This window comes from Peromyscus maniculatus, chromosome 2, assembly GCF_049852395.1.
Source record: "Peromyscus maniculatus bairdii isolate BWxNUB_F1_BW_parent chromosome 2, HU_Pman_BW_mat_3.1, whole genome shotgun sequence".
NCBI lineage: Eukaryota > Metazoa > Chordata > Mammalia > Rodentia > Cricetidae > Peromyscus > Peromyscus maniculatus.
This window is the reverse complement of record NC_134853.1, coordinates 158,088,690-158,105,201: the sequence shown is the minus strand read 5'-3', so window position 1 is coordinate 158,105,201 and position 16,512 is coordinate 158,088,690. Positions and strand designations below refer to the sequence as shown.

At 47.9% G+C, this 16,512-nt stretch overlaps 1 protein-coding gene and 1 pseudogene across 1 annotated transcript; both read right to left on the bottom strand.

Annotated features, from left to right (window-relative positions):
- Nucleotides 1-721: 721 nt before the first annotated feature.
- Nucleotides 722-2,114, bottom strand: LOC107401672 (small ribosomal subunit protein eS24 pseudogene; annotated as a pseudogene).
- A 618-nt stretch (nucleotides 2,115-2,732) lies between these two features.
- On the bottom strand, nucleotides 2,733-9,959 carry LOC102911816 (aldo-keto reductase family 7 member A3). Its single transcript, XM_015999354.3, has 7 exons — nucleotides 9,485-9,959; nucleotides 7,505-7,692; nucleotides 7,212-7,316; nucleotides 6,902-6,998; nucleotides 6,578-6,677; nucleotides 4,084-4,213; nucleotides 2,733-3,169 (listed from the first exon to the last, which is right to left on the bottom strand). Exons 1-7 carry the CDS (start codon nucleotides 9,942-9,944, stop codon nucleotides 3,008-3,010), a joined length of 1,242 nt encoding a protein of 413 aa, XP_015854840.3. The 5' UTR covers nucleotides 9,945-9,959; the 3' UTR covers nucleotides 2,733-3,007.
- Nucleotides 9,960-16,512: the final 6,553 nt, after the last annotated feature.

The window sequence follows — 16,512 nt, the reverse complement described above, 5'->3', positions numbered from 1 at the left end:
GAAATCAGCAAGAATGAGAGAGAAGGAAGTAGAAGGGAAACATCTAGAATAAAGATGGAGTAGGAAGGAAAACATCAAGAATGAGAGAAGGAAATCATCAGGAAAATAAAGAGAATGCAAAAGAAGAATAAAGATCAGAAGGAAACCATCAAGAAATTCTGTGAATGTTTTTTCCTTGACCCCCTCAGATAGAAAAAGTCATAGACTCTCTGGCTTCCCTTTGAGCACTGCCCTGTTGGAGTCTGCCCCCCAACCCCCGTCCCAGGTAGCAATAATACATACACCAGCACTTGGGAGCTAGGGACAAGGAGCTCTGATATGTGTCACATTCAAGGACAACATGGTGTACTCACCCGTCTCAAAAACAAAAGGCCAGTTAGATGGCCGAGCAGGTAGAAACGCCACCAAGCCTGACCAAACACTGCTCAATATTCCCCCACCCCTCCCTGTATCCTGAGGGCTACAGCAAAGTCGACTGTGGTGGGGTGAGGAGGCCTGTGGTACCCAGCTCCTGCTGCAGTACTTGGCAATGAGGGCTGGTGGGTGGCACGGTGCCCAGGTGGCCAGGTTAGCCCAGTGGACGATGGGGTCACAGTGGGCTGTCTCTGCACCACAGCACAGGCTGGGCTGCTGAGGGCACCTGCAGCTGCTTGATGTAGCCAGGGCTGACCATGTGAGGCAGCTGCACCAGCAGCAGAAGCCCCAGCAGGTGGAAGCCGGTGTCAGGGCCAGAGAGCATGTCCTAGTGGCTGAGCTGGCCGGCTGCAGCCTAGGAAGTGGGCCAGGGAAAGCCTGCAACCCATGGGGAGAGAGAGCTGCGTGAAAAGGATGCATTGTAGGGGAAATGTGAATAGCGGGAAGCAAGGGCACGGGCACCTGAATTACAGCCTGCTGAAAGTAGTAACTAGGGCAGCTGCACAGCCCGGGAGAGGCGCTGCCTCAGGAACCCTTGCCCCAGGTTGGATGCCAGATGAAGAGTTTATCTAATTTTTATATTATTAATAAAAACTTGGGAGTCAGTATCAGGGTGAAAACCTGATTGATAAGTAGCAAAAAAAAGCAACTCAGGTCCTCCCCTGTCTCTCCTTCCCTGATCCAAAAGCCTGAGAATCTTTCTTTTCTTTTTTCTTTTTCACATAAGCTTTTAGTTTATTTGTTCTCTCCAAAATTGTCTGCAACCACCACAGATCATATCACTGCAGATCTACTCCTTTGGCTTTTTGCCAGTACCAACGTTGCCCCTGACCTTCATTCTGTTCTTGCGCTCCTTCCACTGTTTCTGGGAGGTCGTCTCTCAGAGGCCCTGTCTTGCAAGTCTCTGTTTGGGCTCATTCTTCTTAGCATAATCTAGAGAATCATAGATCACGCCGAACCCAGTTGTTTCGCCGCCCCCAAAGTGGGTCCTGAATCTGAACACGAGAATGACATCTGGGTGGTTTTGTACATTTTGGCTAGCTTCTCCCAAATTTCAGTCTTTGCTACTGTTGCCTTCCCCGGGTAAAGGACATCAATAACAATGTTTCCTCTGAAGCAGACAGTTAAGTCATGAACTTCCTGGTCTGGATCCTTACTTTGTCATTCATGATGGCTACCGTGCCCAAGCTGTACGAAAGAGCTTTCTAAACCACTCCCTGTTACATCCTGATTCTCTCTATGTATCCAGGGCACTCCAAATACTCTATGGCTAATTGTGATCATCTAGATGCTAACTCCACCCCTGATTCAAGGGTAAACTTGTAACATAGTAACAATGTCACTGTGCAACCAACCATCCTGTACCTCTGGGGATCTGATTTTAAGGCCCTGCCTCCTGCTGTGTTGAGCTGAGCCTGGGCCAGCCTGGGTTCACCAGATGACCTTTCAGCTTCTTGTTGCCTATACTCTGCATGAAGGATGGCTGTGGACATCACATGGCCTACAAGCTGTGTAAGCTAATGTTGTAAGTGAACTATAAGACTTCAGCTGGGGAATAGAGCTGTCCACTGCTGTGGAACTTCATGGTGGGGAGGAAGACACCCAACCTGGTGCCGGAAGGAATCTGGAGGGTTTTCCTACTTGAGCACTGGGCCACCACCAAGCCCCGCTGAAGCTGGAGAGCTTCTCTCCAGGTTCCACTAAGCCCCGCAGTCCCACAATCCACATATAAAATAATCACTCAGAGCCGGGCGGTGGTGGCGCACACCCTTAATCCTAGCACTCGAGGCCAGCCTGAACTACCAAGTGAGTTCCAGGAAAGGTGCAAAGCTATACAGAGAAACCCTGTCTCGAAAAACCAAAATAAATAAATAAATAAATAAATAAATAAATAAATAAATAAATAAATAAATAAATAAATAAATAAAATAATCACTCAGACATTTATATTACTTATAAACTGTATGGCCGTGGCAGGCTTCTTGCTAACTGTTCTTATAGCTTAAATTAACCCATTTCTATAAATCTATACCTTGCCAAGTGGCTGGTGGCTTACCAGCGTCTTTATATGCTGCTTGTCCTGGCAGTGGCTGCAGTGTCTCTCCTTCCTTCTTCCTGTTTCCCCAATTCTCCTCTCTCTTTCTCCCGCCTATACTTCCTCCCTGGTCACTGGCCATCAGTGTTTTATTTATATAGAGTGATACCCACAGCACCCCACTGGTGGAGAGCAGGCCACCCAGGGCCTCTAACCTCTGAAGATCAGGCACACTCCTGCCCACTTCTGCTGGGCCCTCAGTGCAAGAAGCAAACCACAGGCATTCAAGAGAAGAAGGCCACCAGTCTGCTGCAGCCTGGGCTACAGCCATGACAGGTGACAGTTTTATTCTACAGGAGGTCCTAGGGCAGAACTCAGCCAGCTCACACTGAAGACAACTGGGAGTACAGGAAGGCAGTAGATAGAAACAAAACAAAGTCAGCAGGGATCTGGATGAGGAGGGAAAGACCAGCTGAACCAGCTCCAGGCCCAGACTGGCCAGGGTAGAGCCAAGAGTGACAGGCAGGACCCTCTACCCCTCCCCAGGTCAGACCCAGCTTAGAGGAAGTAGTTGTGGCAATCATGGGCGACCAGGTTCCAGGCTTGGTCAAAGGCCTCCACGACAGCCACCTCCAGGGGCCCTTCCTCAGTGGCAGCCAAGTTTTGTTCCAGTTGCTGCAGACTGGACATGCCCAGAATCACTGCATCCCCATGGGCGCCCTGCAAGGGAGATACAGATTCCAGCACACATCTGCCACCCCATGGCTCCCATCACACACCCCTTCCTGTCTATGGCTTGCTGAGAGGTGAGATTGCTAAGATTTCACTTAAATATTGCTTCTGGGAGAAATAACCACTGCCTTCACACAGCCAGTGTCCTTCAGGCTCCTCTACCCCACAGGACAGGTTGGGAAACACTAAGCTTCAGGCCTGAGGTTTACCAGGTACTAAAGGGGCACATTACCCCAGTATGCCCACACTGGAGAAAGGGGTTAGGGGGAGGATGTGGGGACAGCAGGCAGAGAGGAAATACTCGCAGGGACACAGAAATGATTTCTCTCTCCAGGGAGTGCTGGAAGTGATGAAATAAATACTTTTTTTTAAATGTATTTTTCAGAGTCAAATCTATGCTTACTTCCCACAACATGGAGCAGTGGGACTTTAGCAAGTAAAGTGGCCTCACTGAACCAATTTCAACATAGGAAAATTGAGATCATTAGACCTGGAGGGATGGCTTAACTGTTAGAAGCAGTTTCTGCTCTCGAAATAGACCTGGATTCAGTTTCCAGCACCCACATGGTGCTAGGTCACAACCAACTGTAACTACAGTTCCAGGGGATGTGCCACCCTCTTCTGGCTTCTGTGGGCACTATGTGAACATGGTGCCCATCACACAAAACACTCATCCAGACAAAATAAAAATAACTAGATCTTAAGGGAAAAAATCAAGATGACTGACTTCACACAGCCATTGTAACAGTGAGGTGAGCCAGCACTAACATGGGTCACCACCCTGGGAGAAGCTGGACCACAGACAATGTCGCCGCAGCAGGAGCCCACTACCACTTCCATGCCTCCCCTCGCCCCATCCCACTTCACAGCAGAGGCTGAGCAGCCAGGACCTGCTGGGCTACCTTGAGCTGTGAGTGATGGTATATCCATCGCAAGGTGGCCGAGGTCATGCTAGGGGTGCTGGTGCCATAGGTGGACTTCAGAGCCTTCTCCACCAGGGCGATGCCCTTGAAGTGTTCCTCCTTCCAGTACCTGAATGGGTCGGGGAGAGACATGGAAGTCAGTGTCTTGGGGCAGTCAGGATCCTCAGGCAGAGCCCTGCCCCTTCAGCATCAGAACACACAAGTCTCCAGGCCTCTTGCCAGGTCAAGGATGGACACAGAGGACAAGAATCTGGTACTTTACGTGCTCACCAAACATTACAATCCAGCTCCCTCAGTGAGGACTCTCAGCTGCAACCAGCACCACGTGTGAGCACTGAGTCACAGAAAAGCCCGGGTAAAGTCCTGGGCACCAGGCTGGCCTCTGTGGTCTTGGCTGAGGCACCTCCCTTCCCTGAACTCCCTGGCCTACTTACAGAGGGAGGGAACACCCTCCCTGCAGCCTGTCACAGTGACTTCTTCAGGGGAAGAACCCATTGGGCTACATTGCCCATGGTGAAGGCCACCAGGACATGATTCACTGGAGGAGAGCCCTGGTTTCTGACAGTGTGTGAAAATGACTTCAGAACCACTCACGGTTGGAGGCAATGGTTCCCACTATGGGCAGGAGGATCACAGTCTGTTAGGAGGAAGCCTGCAGGTACAGGTTCTTTTTGGTTATTTTGTTCTGAGGTGCTGAGCATCCAATGCAAGGCATCCTGCACACTCAACAAGTACTCTACCAGTGGGCAGCATGCTCCCACTACACAAGGCTGGAATCAAGCAGGGTACACAGGAAGGCCAACACAGACTGTTCACTGCTTTCACCTCTGCCTCCGGCTTTTTCAACAAAACTGATATCGGAGCATCCTGCAGAAAGCTTGCTTGCTGGGCCTTTCCTTGCCAGACAGAGAATTCTAACAGCAAATGTATCAGTCTACGGTCTGCAGTGAACCTTGGAGACATGACAACTAAGATGCCAGAGGGGAAGGGAGTGTAAGAGTGTCACACAGTGGCTTGCCGTGGTGACACACACATCTAGTCCCACATCTCAGGAGACTGAGGCAGGAACATCAAAAGTTGTTTTCTAGCCTGGGTCGAACCACACCTCAATGAAAAAATTGTCACTAGGTGGCTTTACAAGTAGTGTTCCCCTTGCCCCACATCCTCTCCAACATAAGCTATCATCAGTGTCTTGATCTTAGCCATTCTGACAGGTGTAGACCAGGCCCTCTGGATGGATGAGACAGTTGTTTAGCATGAACTGTATTGGGCCCCCAGGCAGTGGGATCAGGACCTCTCCCTGGTGCATGAGATGCCTTTTTGGAGCCTAGTGCCTATGGTGGGACACTTTGGCAGCCTTGGTACAGGGAGAAGGGGCTTGGACCTTCCTCAACTGAATGTACCAGGATCTTCTGACTCCCTATGGAACATCTTGACTTGGAGGAGGTGGGAATGGGTGGCGTGACTTGGGGGTGTAGGCTGGGGAACAGGAGGAGGAAGGAAAGGGGAATCTGTGGTTGGTATGTAAAGTGAATAGAAAGTCTCTTAGTAATAATAAATAAATAGGAAAAAATTGTCACTAGACAAAAAAGACTGAATAGTTGATAATTTTTCAATTTGATTCTCTTTTCCTAGTGCTGGGTATTAAAGCTAGGGCTTTGAGCATTCCATCCCCTAGCTAGAGGCCGGCCTTGCACTTGGAATCCTTCTGCCATAGCTTTCTCAGTCACACCAATATTTAGAAAATTAACATTTGGAGCAGAGTTCGGTGACAGATACTAGTAATCCTAGCTCTTTGGCCAGGTGGTGGTGGCACACACCTATAATCCCAGCACTCAGGAGGCAGAGGCAGGCAGTCTATGAGATCAAGGCCAGCCTGGTCTAAAGGGCAATTTCCAGACAGCCATGCTACACAAAGAAAACATGTCTTGTGGAAAAAAACAAAACAAAAGCAAAATACCTAGCTCTTAGGGTGTAGAAGCAGGAGGATCATCCTGAGATACACAGAAAGTCTGAGGCCAGACCAAGATACACAAGAGGCTGACTCAACCAACTAAAACCAAACAAACAGAAAACATAAAAGAGACAGAAGGAGGTTGGTCCCAACACTGTCCACCTATAACCACTTGAGACAATGATGACAATTTCACTACCGAGATGTCACAAGACTTAGACTCACTTCGTGAGCACCAAGCTCCAGGCTCCCCCAAGTCCATCTGGGGTTGTCCTCTCAACTGTTGGAAGTGGAAGAACTTTTCCCAGAATGGCACACAGGGTAACAAAACTACAGACAGCAAGGGATCCATACTAGGATCCAGAAACATCCCTCAGATGCCCAAGACAGCTGACATCCTGTTTTGGGTCTGAATATCACAGAAGGATTGGTCCCCAAGAAAGCAACCTCAAGGATGCTCCCTCAATTCAGGAAACCTATGGCACTTCTTCACGAGACACAGCCCCAAGCACAGCTCACCGGTTCATGTACATCTGAGAAAACTGATGTCCAAAGAAGCGGCTCTCAGGCTGCTGTCCTTCCTTGTCCTGGTATTTGTATCTGCCAGTCAGCAGGCCCCCTGCAGGAAGAAGCAGTCAGATCCTGGCCCAGACTCCTCCCACAGATAGCCAAGTCAGAACTGGAGAACAGGAGGGAAATTGGAAGGAGGGAACCCAGACATCCCTTCTCTAAGCTCCCAGCTTCCTTGTGCCTGACTGGGCATCCACCAGAACATCAATAGGCAAATACAGAACAGGCATGCCCACCCATCCATGCACAGGTCCATCCCATGGCAGCTCATACCAGCCAAAGGGTTGAAGGCATAGAACCTCAATCCAAAGTGTCTGAGGCAGGGGAGGAGCTCCTTCTCCACCTGCCTGGTGGTGGCGTTGTACATGCCCTGCAAGGAGATAGTCAGAGGGGGAACATGTCAAGGGACCCCAAAGGTATCTTCTAAGTCCCTCAGTTTAGTCCTTAACCATCCTAGACCTTGACAATTGGGGCATTCACCTAGTGCTGGTGACTAGTGTCATGCTTATGCTCCAAGATAAAGGATCAATGGAGTCTTAGACCCCAAGGTCTGGATGGTCCTGGCACACCAGTTTCCTCTCACCTGGTACACAGTTGGCATGATCCAGCCATTTTTCTTGCAGAGGGTACAGATCTCAGCCACTTCCCAGGAGGCATAGTTGGACAGGCCAAGCTCCACAAATTTGCCCTGTAGAGGAGAGACTCCATCACAACCCAGTTTGGACCAGGAGACAAAGACAGGGAGACTGACTGGGTGGGGAGCCTGGAGGGAGGTCTGTGTCCACCTCTGCTGAGTGTTCCCAGCTCTCACTCTCCTGGCAGAGTCAAGTTGAAAAGGTCAGAGAGCATCTCTCCAAGCTCAGGGACCACCCTCACCTCCTGATGCAGCTGGTGGCAGGTCTGCAGCGTCTCCTCTATTGGGGTGTTGTGGTCTGGCATGTGTAAATAGAAGAGGTCCACCCGGGGACACTGCAGCCTCTTCAGTGACGTCTCCAGCTGGAACCGGACATCTTCAGGCTTCAGTGTCCTCCCAAACATTGGACAAGCCTTGGTGGCAATTTTCACTGTCAAGGAAGAAAATTACAAGTTCAAACCGCTTTACCAAACAGAGTATCTATTGTAACAGTTAAGGAACAGAGCTGGGCAGGACAGGATGCTCTATGCCCCTGATCCCAAGCCTAGAGAGATAGAGGAAGGAATCAGGAGGTCAAGGTTATCTTTGCATACAAAGTACAAATCTAGGCCTGTATGAAACCCTATATCAGAAACCAAGAGAAGGGAAAGGAGCAAGAGAATGAGGGGGAGGGAGAGAGAGAAATAAGAAAGGTACAGAGACCAAGGCAGAGATGCAATGGGGTTCAAACTGCAGCTCTGCCATTGGTAGCTCTGGCCTTGACCATTGACTGCTCCTCATGCTGCCTGCAGTAAATGGCAAAGAGAGTGATAACGGCTCACACAGAGTCCAAGTTGACAGGTTTAGCCTAGAGCAGACACTAAGAGTGGTTGGTGTCCTCACCATGACCATTACTTCACCGTGACTTTACTTATTGGGCTCCTGGATGAGCCAAGCCCGGCACTGGAGCTGGGAGAGGCGGAGGATCCTGTCTTTGTGGCTTTTGCAGAGTAGAGGCAATGTTGAGTAGCGAGGCAGGGAAGAGCTTGTGGTTCCACAGTGGGGCAGAGCAGGGAGGCAGGGGCTAGCCTGGGGATCATGAAGAACCCTGAGAATCTCCCCTGAGTGTCTAGGGCAAGAGATAAGCTAACAGACGAGGAACCATGAGGTACTTGTTCACAGGGAGGAGGAAGCAGGAAGGCCCCGAGTAGGCGCTGACACTGAGGAATCACATACTTGGGACTTTTCCATTCTACCACATTACTTGACCTTGCTGATGGGACATCAGCTTCAGATCTGAGCTTGGCTCTGGCCCAAACAGCCCTGAACTCAGGCAGGGGAAGGAGGGAGGGCTCAAAAAAGAAACATCAATCAGAAGTCAGATCCAGACTCCTGTGTGATAATGTGGAATGTGTGGAATGCCAGGACTCTAGACGCTGAGGCAGGAATACCCTAGCCTGGGCTACATGAAGATGCTAGCCTCACCTGAGCTGCATAGAGAGATCCTATCACAAACACAAAAACAACAACTCATCACTTTCACTGGAAGGTGGGCGGGAGATCTGGAAGCAGCAAGGCACTGAGTGAACAGGTCTGCTTCTGTTCTGGATCCCACCGTGCTCTGCATCCAGGAGCAAAACCACTTATGGGAGCTGTGAGAGTCCAGTGGATAAGGACAAGTTCTGTACAGCATAGCAGCAGCCCAGAGAGTGCAATGCCACCACTTGAGAGGCTGAGGCAGGGCATCAACCAGGCTGCATGGCTCCAGGCCCCTGTTCCCTTTGTGTGGCCACACTGGTTCCTATGGCTGCCACCCTGGTGGAGCAGGAGACCTGTTAACCAACAGGCTCATCATGATCTACAGGATCCAGGGCCATTAGCAAAGGAAGAAGGAAGGAGGTTTCTGTCTGGGATGATGCTGAGCTTTGCCACAAAGACAGGAGTCTTTTAGATCAGATGCTTCCGGGGCACCAGCTGGCAGCAGCCTGGAGCCCAGAGACCGGCTAGCTACATGGGTCCAGGCTGGACCAAAGCTAGGCACATCGTGTGAGGAGGAGCCTAGGCTAATTTTTCAGAAGAAAGTGTGGAAGGAGAGTGTCAAGTTGAAAGCTAGACATGCCTAAAGGATTGCATGCCTGAAGAGTTGCAGTTTTCAGGGCTCTTGGCTGGACAAGGGGAGATCAGAGGTCCAGAAGCCCAATGAAGCTGTGCTGGGCCAGGGGGATGGCAGGTGTGAAGGTTACCTTTGCAGCCGCTTTGGCCCAGCCCGAGCCCCAGGCCGCCCAGGATAGTCTCGGACTGGCCTTCCGTGTACACGAAGGCGGTGTCTATCTCAGTGTGGCCGCGCTGCAGGAAGGCGCGCACCGAAGCGGCGCTGGAGGTCGGGTCCATGCGGCGCCCCATCTCCATGGCACCCAGCACAGTGGCGGGCCGAGCCTGAGACATGATGGCTTTGGTAAAGGTGGCAGAAGGCGAAGGATAACAGAGAAATGTATATCCAGCAGTCTGCAGCTGTAGCCTGTGCAGAGGCGCTGACCGCTTTAATACCTTGTGGTTACCACGCCCATGGGGCGGAGCGAGCAGAGGCGGGGTGGGATCGTGCAGGACTGTGCATGCTACTTCTTCAGAGCTGGGGCCCTCTGTACCTGCTCTGTGAATCCTGCATCCACCCTCGCCCCCTTGAAGTAGGTGGTAGGTCCCCATGAGGTAAGATGCAGGCGAACCCGAAGGCTGATGGCTGGCTCCTGTCCCTCTTCTCTCTGCCTCATTCCTGAGCCACTCTGGGTCTCTGTTCCCTCCTAGGAGTTTGGGGGTGGGTGACCTCATGTCCTTAATCCCAGCGCTCTGCAGGCTGACACAGGAAGATTACCACAAGTTTTTGTTTTCTTTTTCTTTTTCTTAATGAATTGAGTAAAAAATAAATAAAACCAGATGTGTGGTATGGGTCTTGTAATCCTTGTAATTGGAAAGAGGGGTGGAGACAGAAAGATTTAGAACTCAAAGTCCACCTTGGCCACTAAAGACTTTGTCTTAGAAAGTAAAACAAATAGCTTTATAAATGAATTGAGGGCATAGGTCAGTTGTAAACTCGTCTGCCACGTGATAGGTCCTGCAGTGGTCAGAACTGGTACCTCCTACCAGTCTTTCACCTAAGTGTTTACCAAAGGTTAGTCACAGTGATTCAGCAATTTATTCTTCTGTTTTTTTGTTTTTTTTTGTTTTTTTTTGTCAATGATAAGAAATGCTATATTCGCCGGGCGGTGGTGCCACACACCTTTAATCCCAGCACTCGGGAGGCAGAGGCAGGCAGATCTCTGTGAGTTCGAGGCCAGCCTGGTCTCCAAAGCGAGTTCCAGGACAGCCAGGGTTACACAGAGAAACCCTGTCTCAAAAAACCGGAAAAAAAATTGCTATATTCACACAAAAGCCTGTATGTTTTTAAATATACATATATACATACACAGACACAAATATATGTATTTGAAAGAATCTCCTGTATCCCTGATTGACTTCAACTCTTTATTTAGCTGAGGATGTCCTTGAACTTCTGACTACACCTCCTAAGTGCTGTAATGACAGGTGTGAGCAATCTCACCAGGGTTGTGTGGTCATGGAGCACTCTACCAACTGAACCTCATCTCCAGCCCTGAAGGAGACTTTAGGGTTGTCCATTTAGAAGTGGCAGAATACAGAAAGAACCCAATTGTCCCTCAGGGTAGAGTGGGTAGAGCACTAAGCTGTGAACTCACAGGAACAGATTACTCTCAGTGGGTGAAAGAAGCCAGCCTCGGGGCCCCACGCTATGATTCTGCATGCATGACCCTGCTGCGAAGAGAAACTCTAGACGGGCAGAAAACACCAAGGGCTAGAAAGATGGCTCAGCAGTTAAAAGCACAGGCTGCTCTTCCAGAGGACCCTGGTGTGATTTCCAGCACCCACATGGCAGCTCACAACCCTCTGTAACCACAATCCCAGAGGGTCCAGTGCCCTCTCTGGATGCCCCCTATAAGGTAGGCCCTCAGACCTTAGCACAACTGACTCCATGATGGAAATACCATTCAGGCCACTAAACTCAGCATGGAGATGGTGCCACCTTCCAAAATGAAAACAAATACCTAATCCACCAAGGTCCATAGTTCTGAGGACGTTTCTAACTGTACTGACCTTTCTTTTTGTCTTCTGTAATTCCATTTCTGGATAACTGTTCTTGTTAATGGAAGTATGTCAACCCAGAATATGGTTTTTGTGCTTAAAAGCTCACCATGAGAAAGGCTCAGTGCTACACTGGGATCTCAAATACCCAGTGTAGTCACTGGCCAGCTAATAGAAACCTATTGGCTGAAATAGAGATTCTTTTGGCTTAGACTCATGTCTGAGCAGTCTTCTCTGGTGGGTACCCCATAACACTCCAGTGCCAGAAGATGTAACATTGGTTACCAAGATCCTCTGGGAGAGGAGGTCATGAAGAGCTGTGTTGGGTGACAGGACTGTATCTTGACTGTGAGGGTGACTCGATACTGTATGCCACTGTCAAAGCCTTCAGAGCTGTACACTAAAATAGGTGACCTTGCTGAGTGTCATTGGCTCATGTTTGAGAAGATTACTTCATGCTGGAGGCTAGCCTGGACTACATAGTGAGTTCCAGTCCAGCCTGGGCTACAGTATGAGATCATACTTCCTAAATGAAGAAGAAAATAATAATTAGAAGGTAGCCACAGCAAGGTGACTCTGCACCCCATAGGCTAAGGCAGGATTCAGTTGTCACAATTTGGTAGAGGTGTCGGAAGGTCAAGGAAAAGAGAGGATGGTGGGCCCAGCGGTCTGCAGTTCTAGCTTGTGCAGAGGCACGCACAGCTTTAATAGCTGGTGGTGGCCACAGCCATGGGGCAGAGTGAGCAGAGGTGGAGTGGAATTGTGTAGGCTGGTGCAAGAGGCTTCTTCAGAGTTGGGGTCCCTCTGTACCCGTGCTGATAATTTTGCACCTATCCTCACCCCCTGGAAGGTGGGTAGGTGCCCATGAGATAAGGTGCAGGCACACTGGAAGGCTGAAGGCTGGCACCCTTCCCCTGGCCAACCAGGCTTATACAGGAAGGACTCTGTTCCAAATGTCAAAAGAGGGCTTGGGAGTGTAGCTCAGTTGTTAGAGCACTTGCCTAACACACGAAGGTCTGGGTTTCTCCACCTCACATAAACCGAGTATGGTGGGGAACACATGTAACCCAGCATTTGGGATGAGAAGCAGGAGACTCAAGGGCTATGTGAAACCCCTTCTCAAGTCAACAACAACAACAAAAATGCCCAAGTAAGTACAAAATTGGGGTTCAGCAACTATAGTTCTAGGGCGATCTGGAGAGCATAGGCTTCTCAGCTTTTCCCATTGGCCACCGCTTTTGATTTGATCAGTATTTATGAGACTCCAATCACATCGGTATATAGAAACAGGCATAGAATTCAAGCACTTGCTACTAGGTCCTGAAGAAGTTTGCTGTAGCTGGATATGCTGAGTCACACCTGTCATCCCAGCACTTGGGACAGAGTCAGGAGGACTCTTAAGATCAAGGTCATCTTCAGCTACACAGGGAGGGGCAGGCCATCCGGGGATCCACCAGACTCCGCATCAAAAGAAAAAGTTTCTTCCTTTAAAGCAAAGTTGAGGTGGCCAGAGAGACTGCTCTCCATTGAAGGGGTTAATTAAGCGTTCCCCCTGCTGGTAAGGCTGACAACCTGAGTTTGCTCCTGGGGATCCATGAAGTGGAAGGAGACAACTGATTCCTAAAGTTGTTCTCTGACCTCTGTTCACACACACAAGCGCGCGCGCACACACGCACGCACGCACACACACACACACACACACACACACACACTCACACACTAATAATAATAATACATGTAAAACAAAAATACTTTGAAAATACTTCTTTGGTAACAAGCAATTTCATCATTCATTAAAGACTATGCTAATGAGATAGAGGTGCTGGTTAATTTTTACATAAAGAATGCAATCTTGGTTGACTATTGGTGCTCTCTTTTCTTTCTTTCTTTCCTTTTTTTAGATTTGGTTTTCCAACACAGGGTTTCTGCAGGGAGCCTTGTTCCAAATGGGTCCAATGACCTGGGACATGGTTACCGACATGTCCTCTTTTTTTGTTTTTTAATTGGAGCTTGTGAGCATCATGGAGAGCCATGTGAAGGGCAAGTCTTAATTGTTTGTAGAGGAGTGGAAAGACGATATTTAAAATTAAAAATAAGACTATAGCAATAGCCAAATTAATGATAAATGTCCAAAAGTGTTTTTTTGTGGTCACAAAAGAGGTAAAACTGAGTTTTAAAAATGAGATGTAACCTCTTAAGTGGAGGATATCTGAAAGTGTGCACAAGAAATAGTTGTAATTTATTCATGGAGAGAATGAATATTCATATCTACATTAGAACTATTCCATATACCCCTAATATGAGCCTGAATTTGTCTCCACGGATAATCAGAACCATAAGACAATGGTGTAACACAGATCCATTTATAATTTCACAAGCTGCAATGAGACCAACCTTAATATTCTGAATCTGTATGCCTGTGTATAAGCCAGCCTCCTCCAATGCATTGACCCTATCAACAAGGCCCTTATTAACAGATTCTTGAGTAAAAAAGCAACAGGAACATTTTTAGACAATGTATTAGTATGAACAGCTGTATGTACTTGTACAAGGGCCGTAGTAGAGGCAGTCATAATTCCAGTGATAAAAATTAAAGCAGTGATACCCCAAATCAGGGCTGCAATTTAGGGCTGAAGCATTTAGGACAAGAAAGCAATAGTTTCCATAGCATAAATGTTCAGATCATCATACCAAGGTCGAGAAAGGTTAACAGGGAGAAGAATATAGGGAGATTGACGGACAACCAGAAAAGAACCTGGAGACATGGTTAGATTGATATAATTAGTAAAGAAGCAGACAAAAAAAATTGAAAGTGAACCAAGAAAACTTTTAACAAGTATTGCAAAAGGTGCAGTAACACAGGCTTGTAAGCCAGAATAAACAAGGGATGTTTGTAAAGGTCTTTTAATAACAGTATAATTAGTAGCTGCAAAGAGTTTATATAAATGTCTTTGAAGAATGAAGTGGCGGGAGAGTTTAGCTAAAAACATGGGATGACCCATCCTGGGGAAAACCAATGATCCACAGGAGCTGGTTTTAAAATAAAACCATCAGACCAAGAAAAAGAGTGATATAAAATAAAATAGTTTCTATAATCAATACCTGGACTGGAAACTGACCAATCATAAGTCTTATCATTTGTGCCCTTAACAGTGTAAATGACTCCTTTATCAGGGAACACACGAGGGCAACCACTGTGGATCCCTGTGATAGGTATAGCCAAAGCTGTTAGAGGAAGCCTATCTGCTACAGATACAAAGCCCAATGTCCAAAAGTGATGACTGTCCCTAGATCTACCCCCGCCCAGGAGAATAGGCTAACAAAGTCCTAAAAGAAAGATGAATGCACCCCGAGGGAGGAGAAATTCCCACAGAGGAGAAACAAATAGGCGGTCTGTTTGCATAACCCATAGTTTAAAATATCAAAAACCCCATGATGTACAAAGGCATCTTGGTCACCCCCCATTAACTTGGAGTCATTCACCACAACCTTAACTTCCTCATATTCCCAAGTTGCAGGATGGAACAAGGTGGCGACTCGGGGACATAGGTCCAACACTGCTCCTGAGCCTTGCATACAAGTACCATAGAAAACAATATCTAGACAGTAAGCAAGGCATCGTAGCCAGAAAAAGCGAGGAAGGGATTATATCTACTCCTCGATCCCTGAATGTATCTTCAGCATGCGATGTTAGCACTTTCCAAGTTGGCAAAGAAACCTTCCAGGTTGCCTTGGCATGTAGCATCAACTGTAAACTAAGTTGTGAATGCAGAGAGAGAAGTGGATGGGCAGCTTCAGGTGAATCACGATCATCCACGCCCTCCTCCATGAGCATTGGCAGTAGCTGAGGAGAAGGGCTTAGTTGGGGCTGCCGTGGAGGTCTGTGATGCCTTCAGTTCAACAGGGGCAGAGGTGGAATTGGAAAGCCTGACATATGGCCAAATCAAATGGTCTGGAACCCAGAGTGGGGTATCAGCATCCTGTGGAAAGATACCAGCATACCCTCTTCCGGAAGTCAAAAAGACATCTTGTCCCTTCTATTTTTTCGTTAACAGATCTTTCCATCTAACCATAGGTTTCTTCTGTATTTGGTAGTCAGAAGTCTCTGGGAAGCAGAAATGCCCTCTGAGTCTAAATTAAGATAATTAAGACAGCATGATTTAAAATGTGAAAGGGGGAATATTTATATTCTCCCTGTTGAAGCTTGTAAAATTGGGATTTTAATACTCGATGAAAGTGTTGCACAATTGTCTGTCCCTGAGGATTATAGGGACCTCAGGATTATCTCAGTTGAGTGTGCCGTTTCATAGGGAATATGAAATTGTAAAGGGAGAGCTGTGGCATTTTGATGATGTAATACATGATCCTTTGTGGCTTCCTGTATGGAACAGAGAGTCAAGTGTGTAAGCCAATCGGCCTGGGCATTGCCCTCATGGACGGGACCAGGAAGTTGGGAATGCACATGAATGTGACCCACAAAGAAGGTGCAAAAAATGAAGCTAAGACATTTTAGAGAAAAATTTTTCTTAGATCTACATTTGAGGCTTTCTGGTCTATGGTCCTGGCAGCTGGGATAGGGATGTCCCAAAAGCAGGGAAAAAGGGAAGAGATCTTACCCCCTCAGGAACAGGCAGATGGGGAAACAGACTGTTGATTGGCAGTACTTATCCGGAGTCCATTTTGACCTGAGAGGTGGATCCGAGTCAATTTCCTGAAGCCTGTAAGAACCCCTTTTTATCCAGTCATTCATCAGGAGACACAGGCGGTTGACTGCTGAAGCGATCATTGTAAAGCAGGTTCTTTTAAATAAAGGAATAGTTAAAAAGTTACTTTGAAACCTGTTTGGTGAGTTAATTTCTCATTTGGAATCTGGTAGCAAGAGAAATGGTTTGTAGAGTGGGTAATAGTCTTAAGAAAGCTAGGTCTGTGGCCTGATTTTTTCATACAAAGAAAGCTGAGAAATTTGGGGGCCGTTCTTTCCATTATGGGAAGCTTAAACATTTTAAATGCCGGTGAGTTAAGTAAGAAATTAATTCCATTACCACACAGCATGACTACAAGTACAGTTCTGACCATATTAAAGAATTTGAGGGGCTGGAGAGGTGGCTCAGCGGTTAAG

Bases quoted from the DNA above. Each gene is read 5' to 3' on its own strand.
- LOC102911816 (XM_015999354.3), bottom strand. From the start codon at position 9,944: ATGGGGACCTACCACCTACTTCAAGGGGGCGAGGGTGGATGCAGGATT. The intron at 6,999-7,211 runs GTGAGAGGAAAC...ATCTCCTTGCAG, and splicing joins TCATGCCAACTGTGTACCAG to GGCATGTACAACGCCACCAC. The intron at 4,214-6,577 runs GTGAGCTGTGCT...CGACCCATTCAG, and splicing joins TCTCAGATGTACATGAACCG to GTACTGGAAGGAGGAACACT.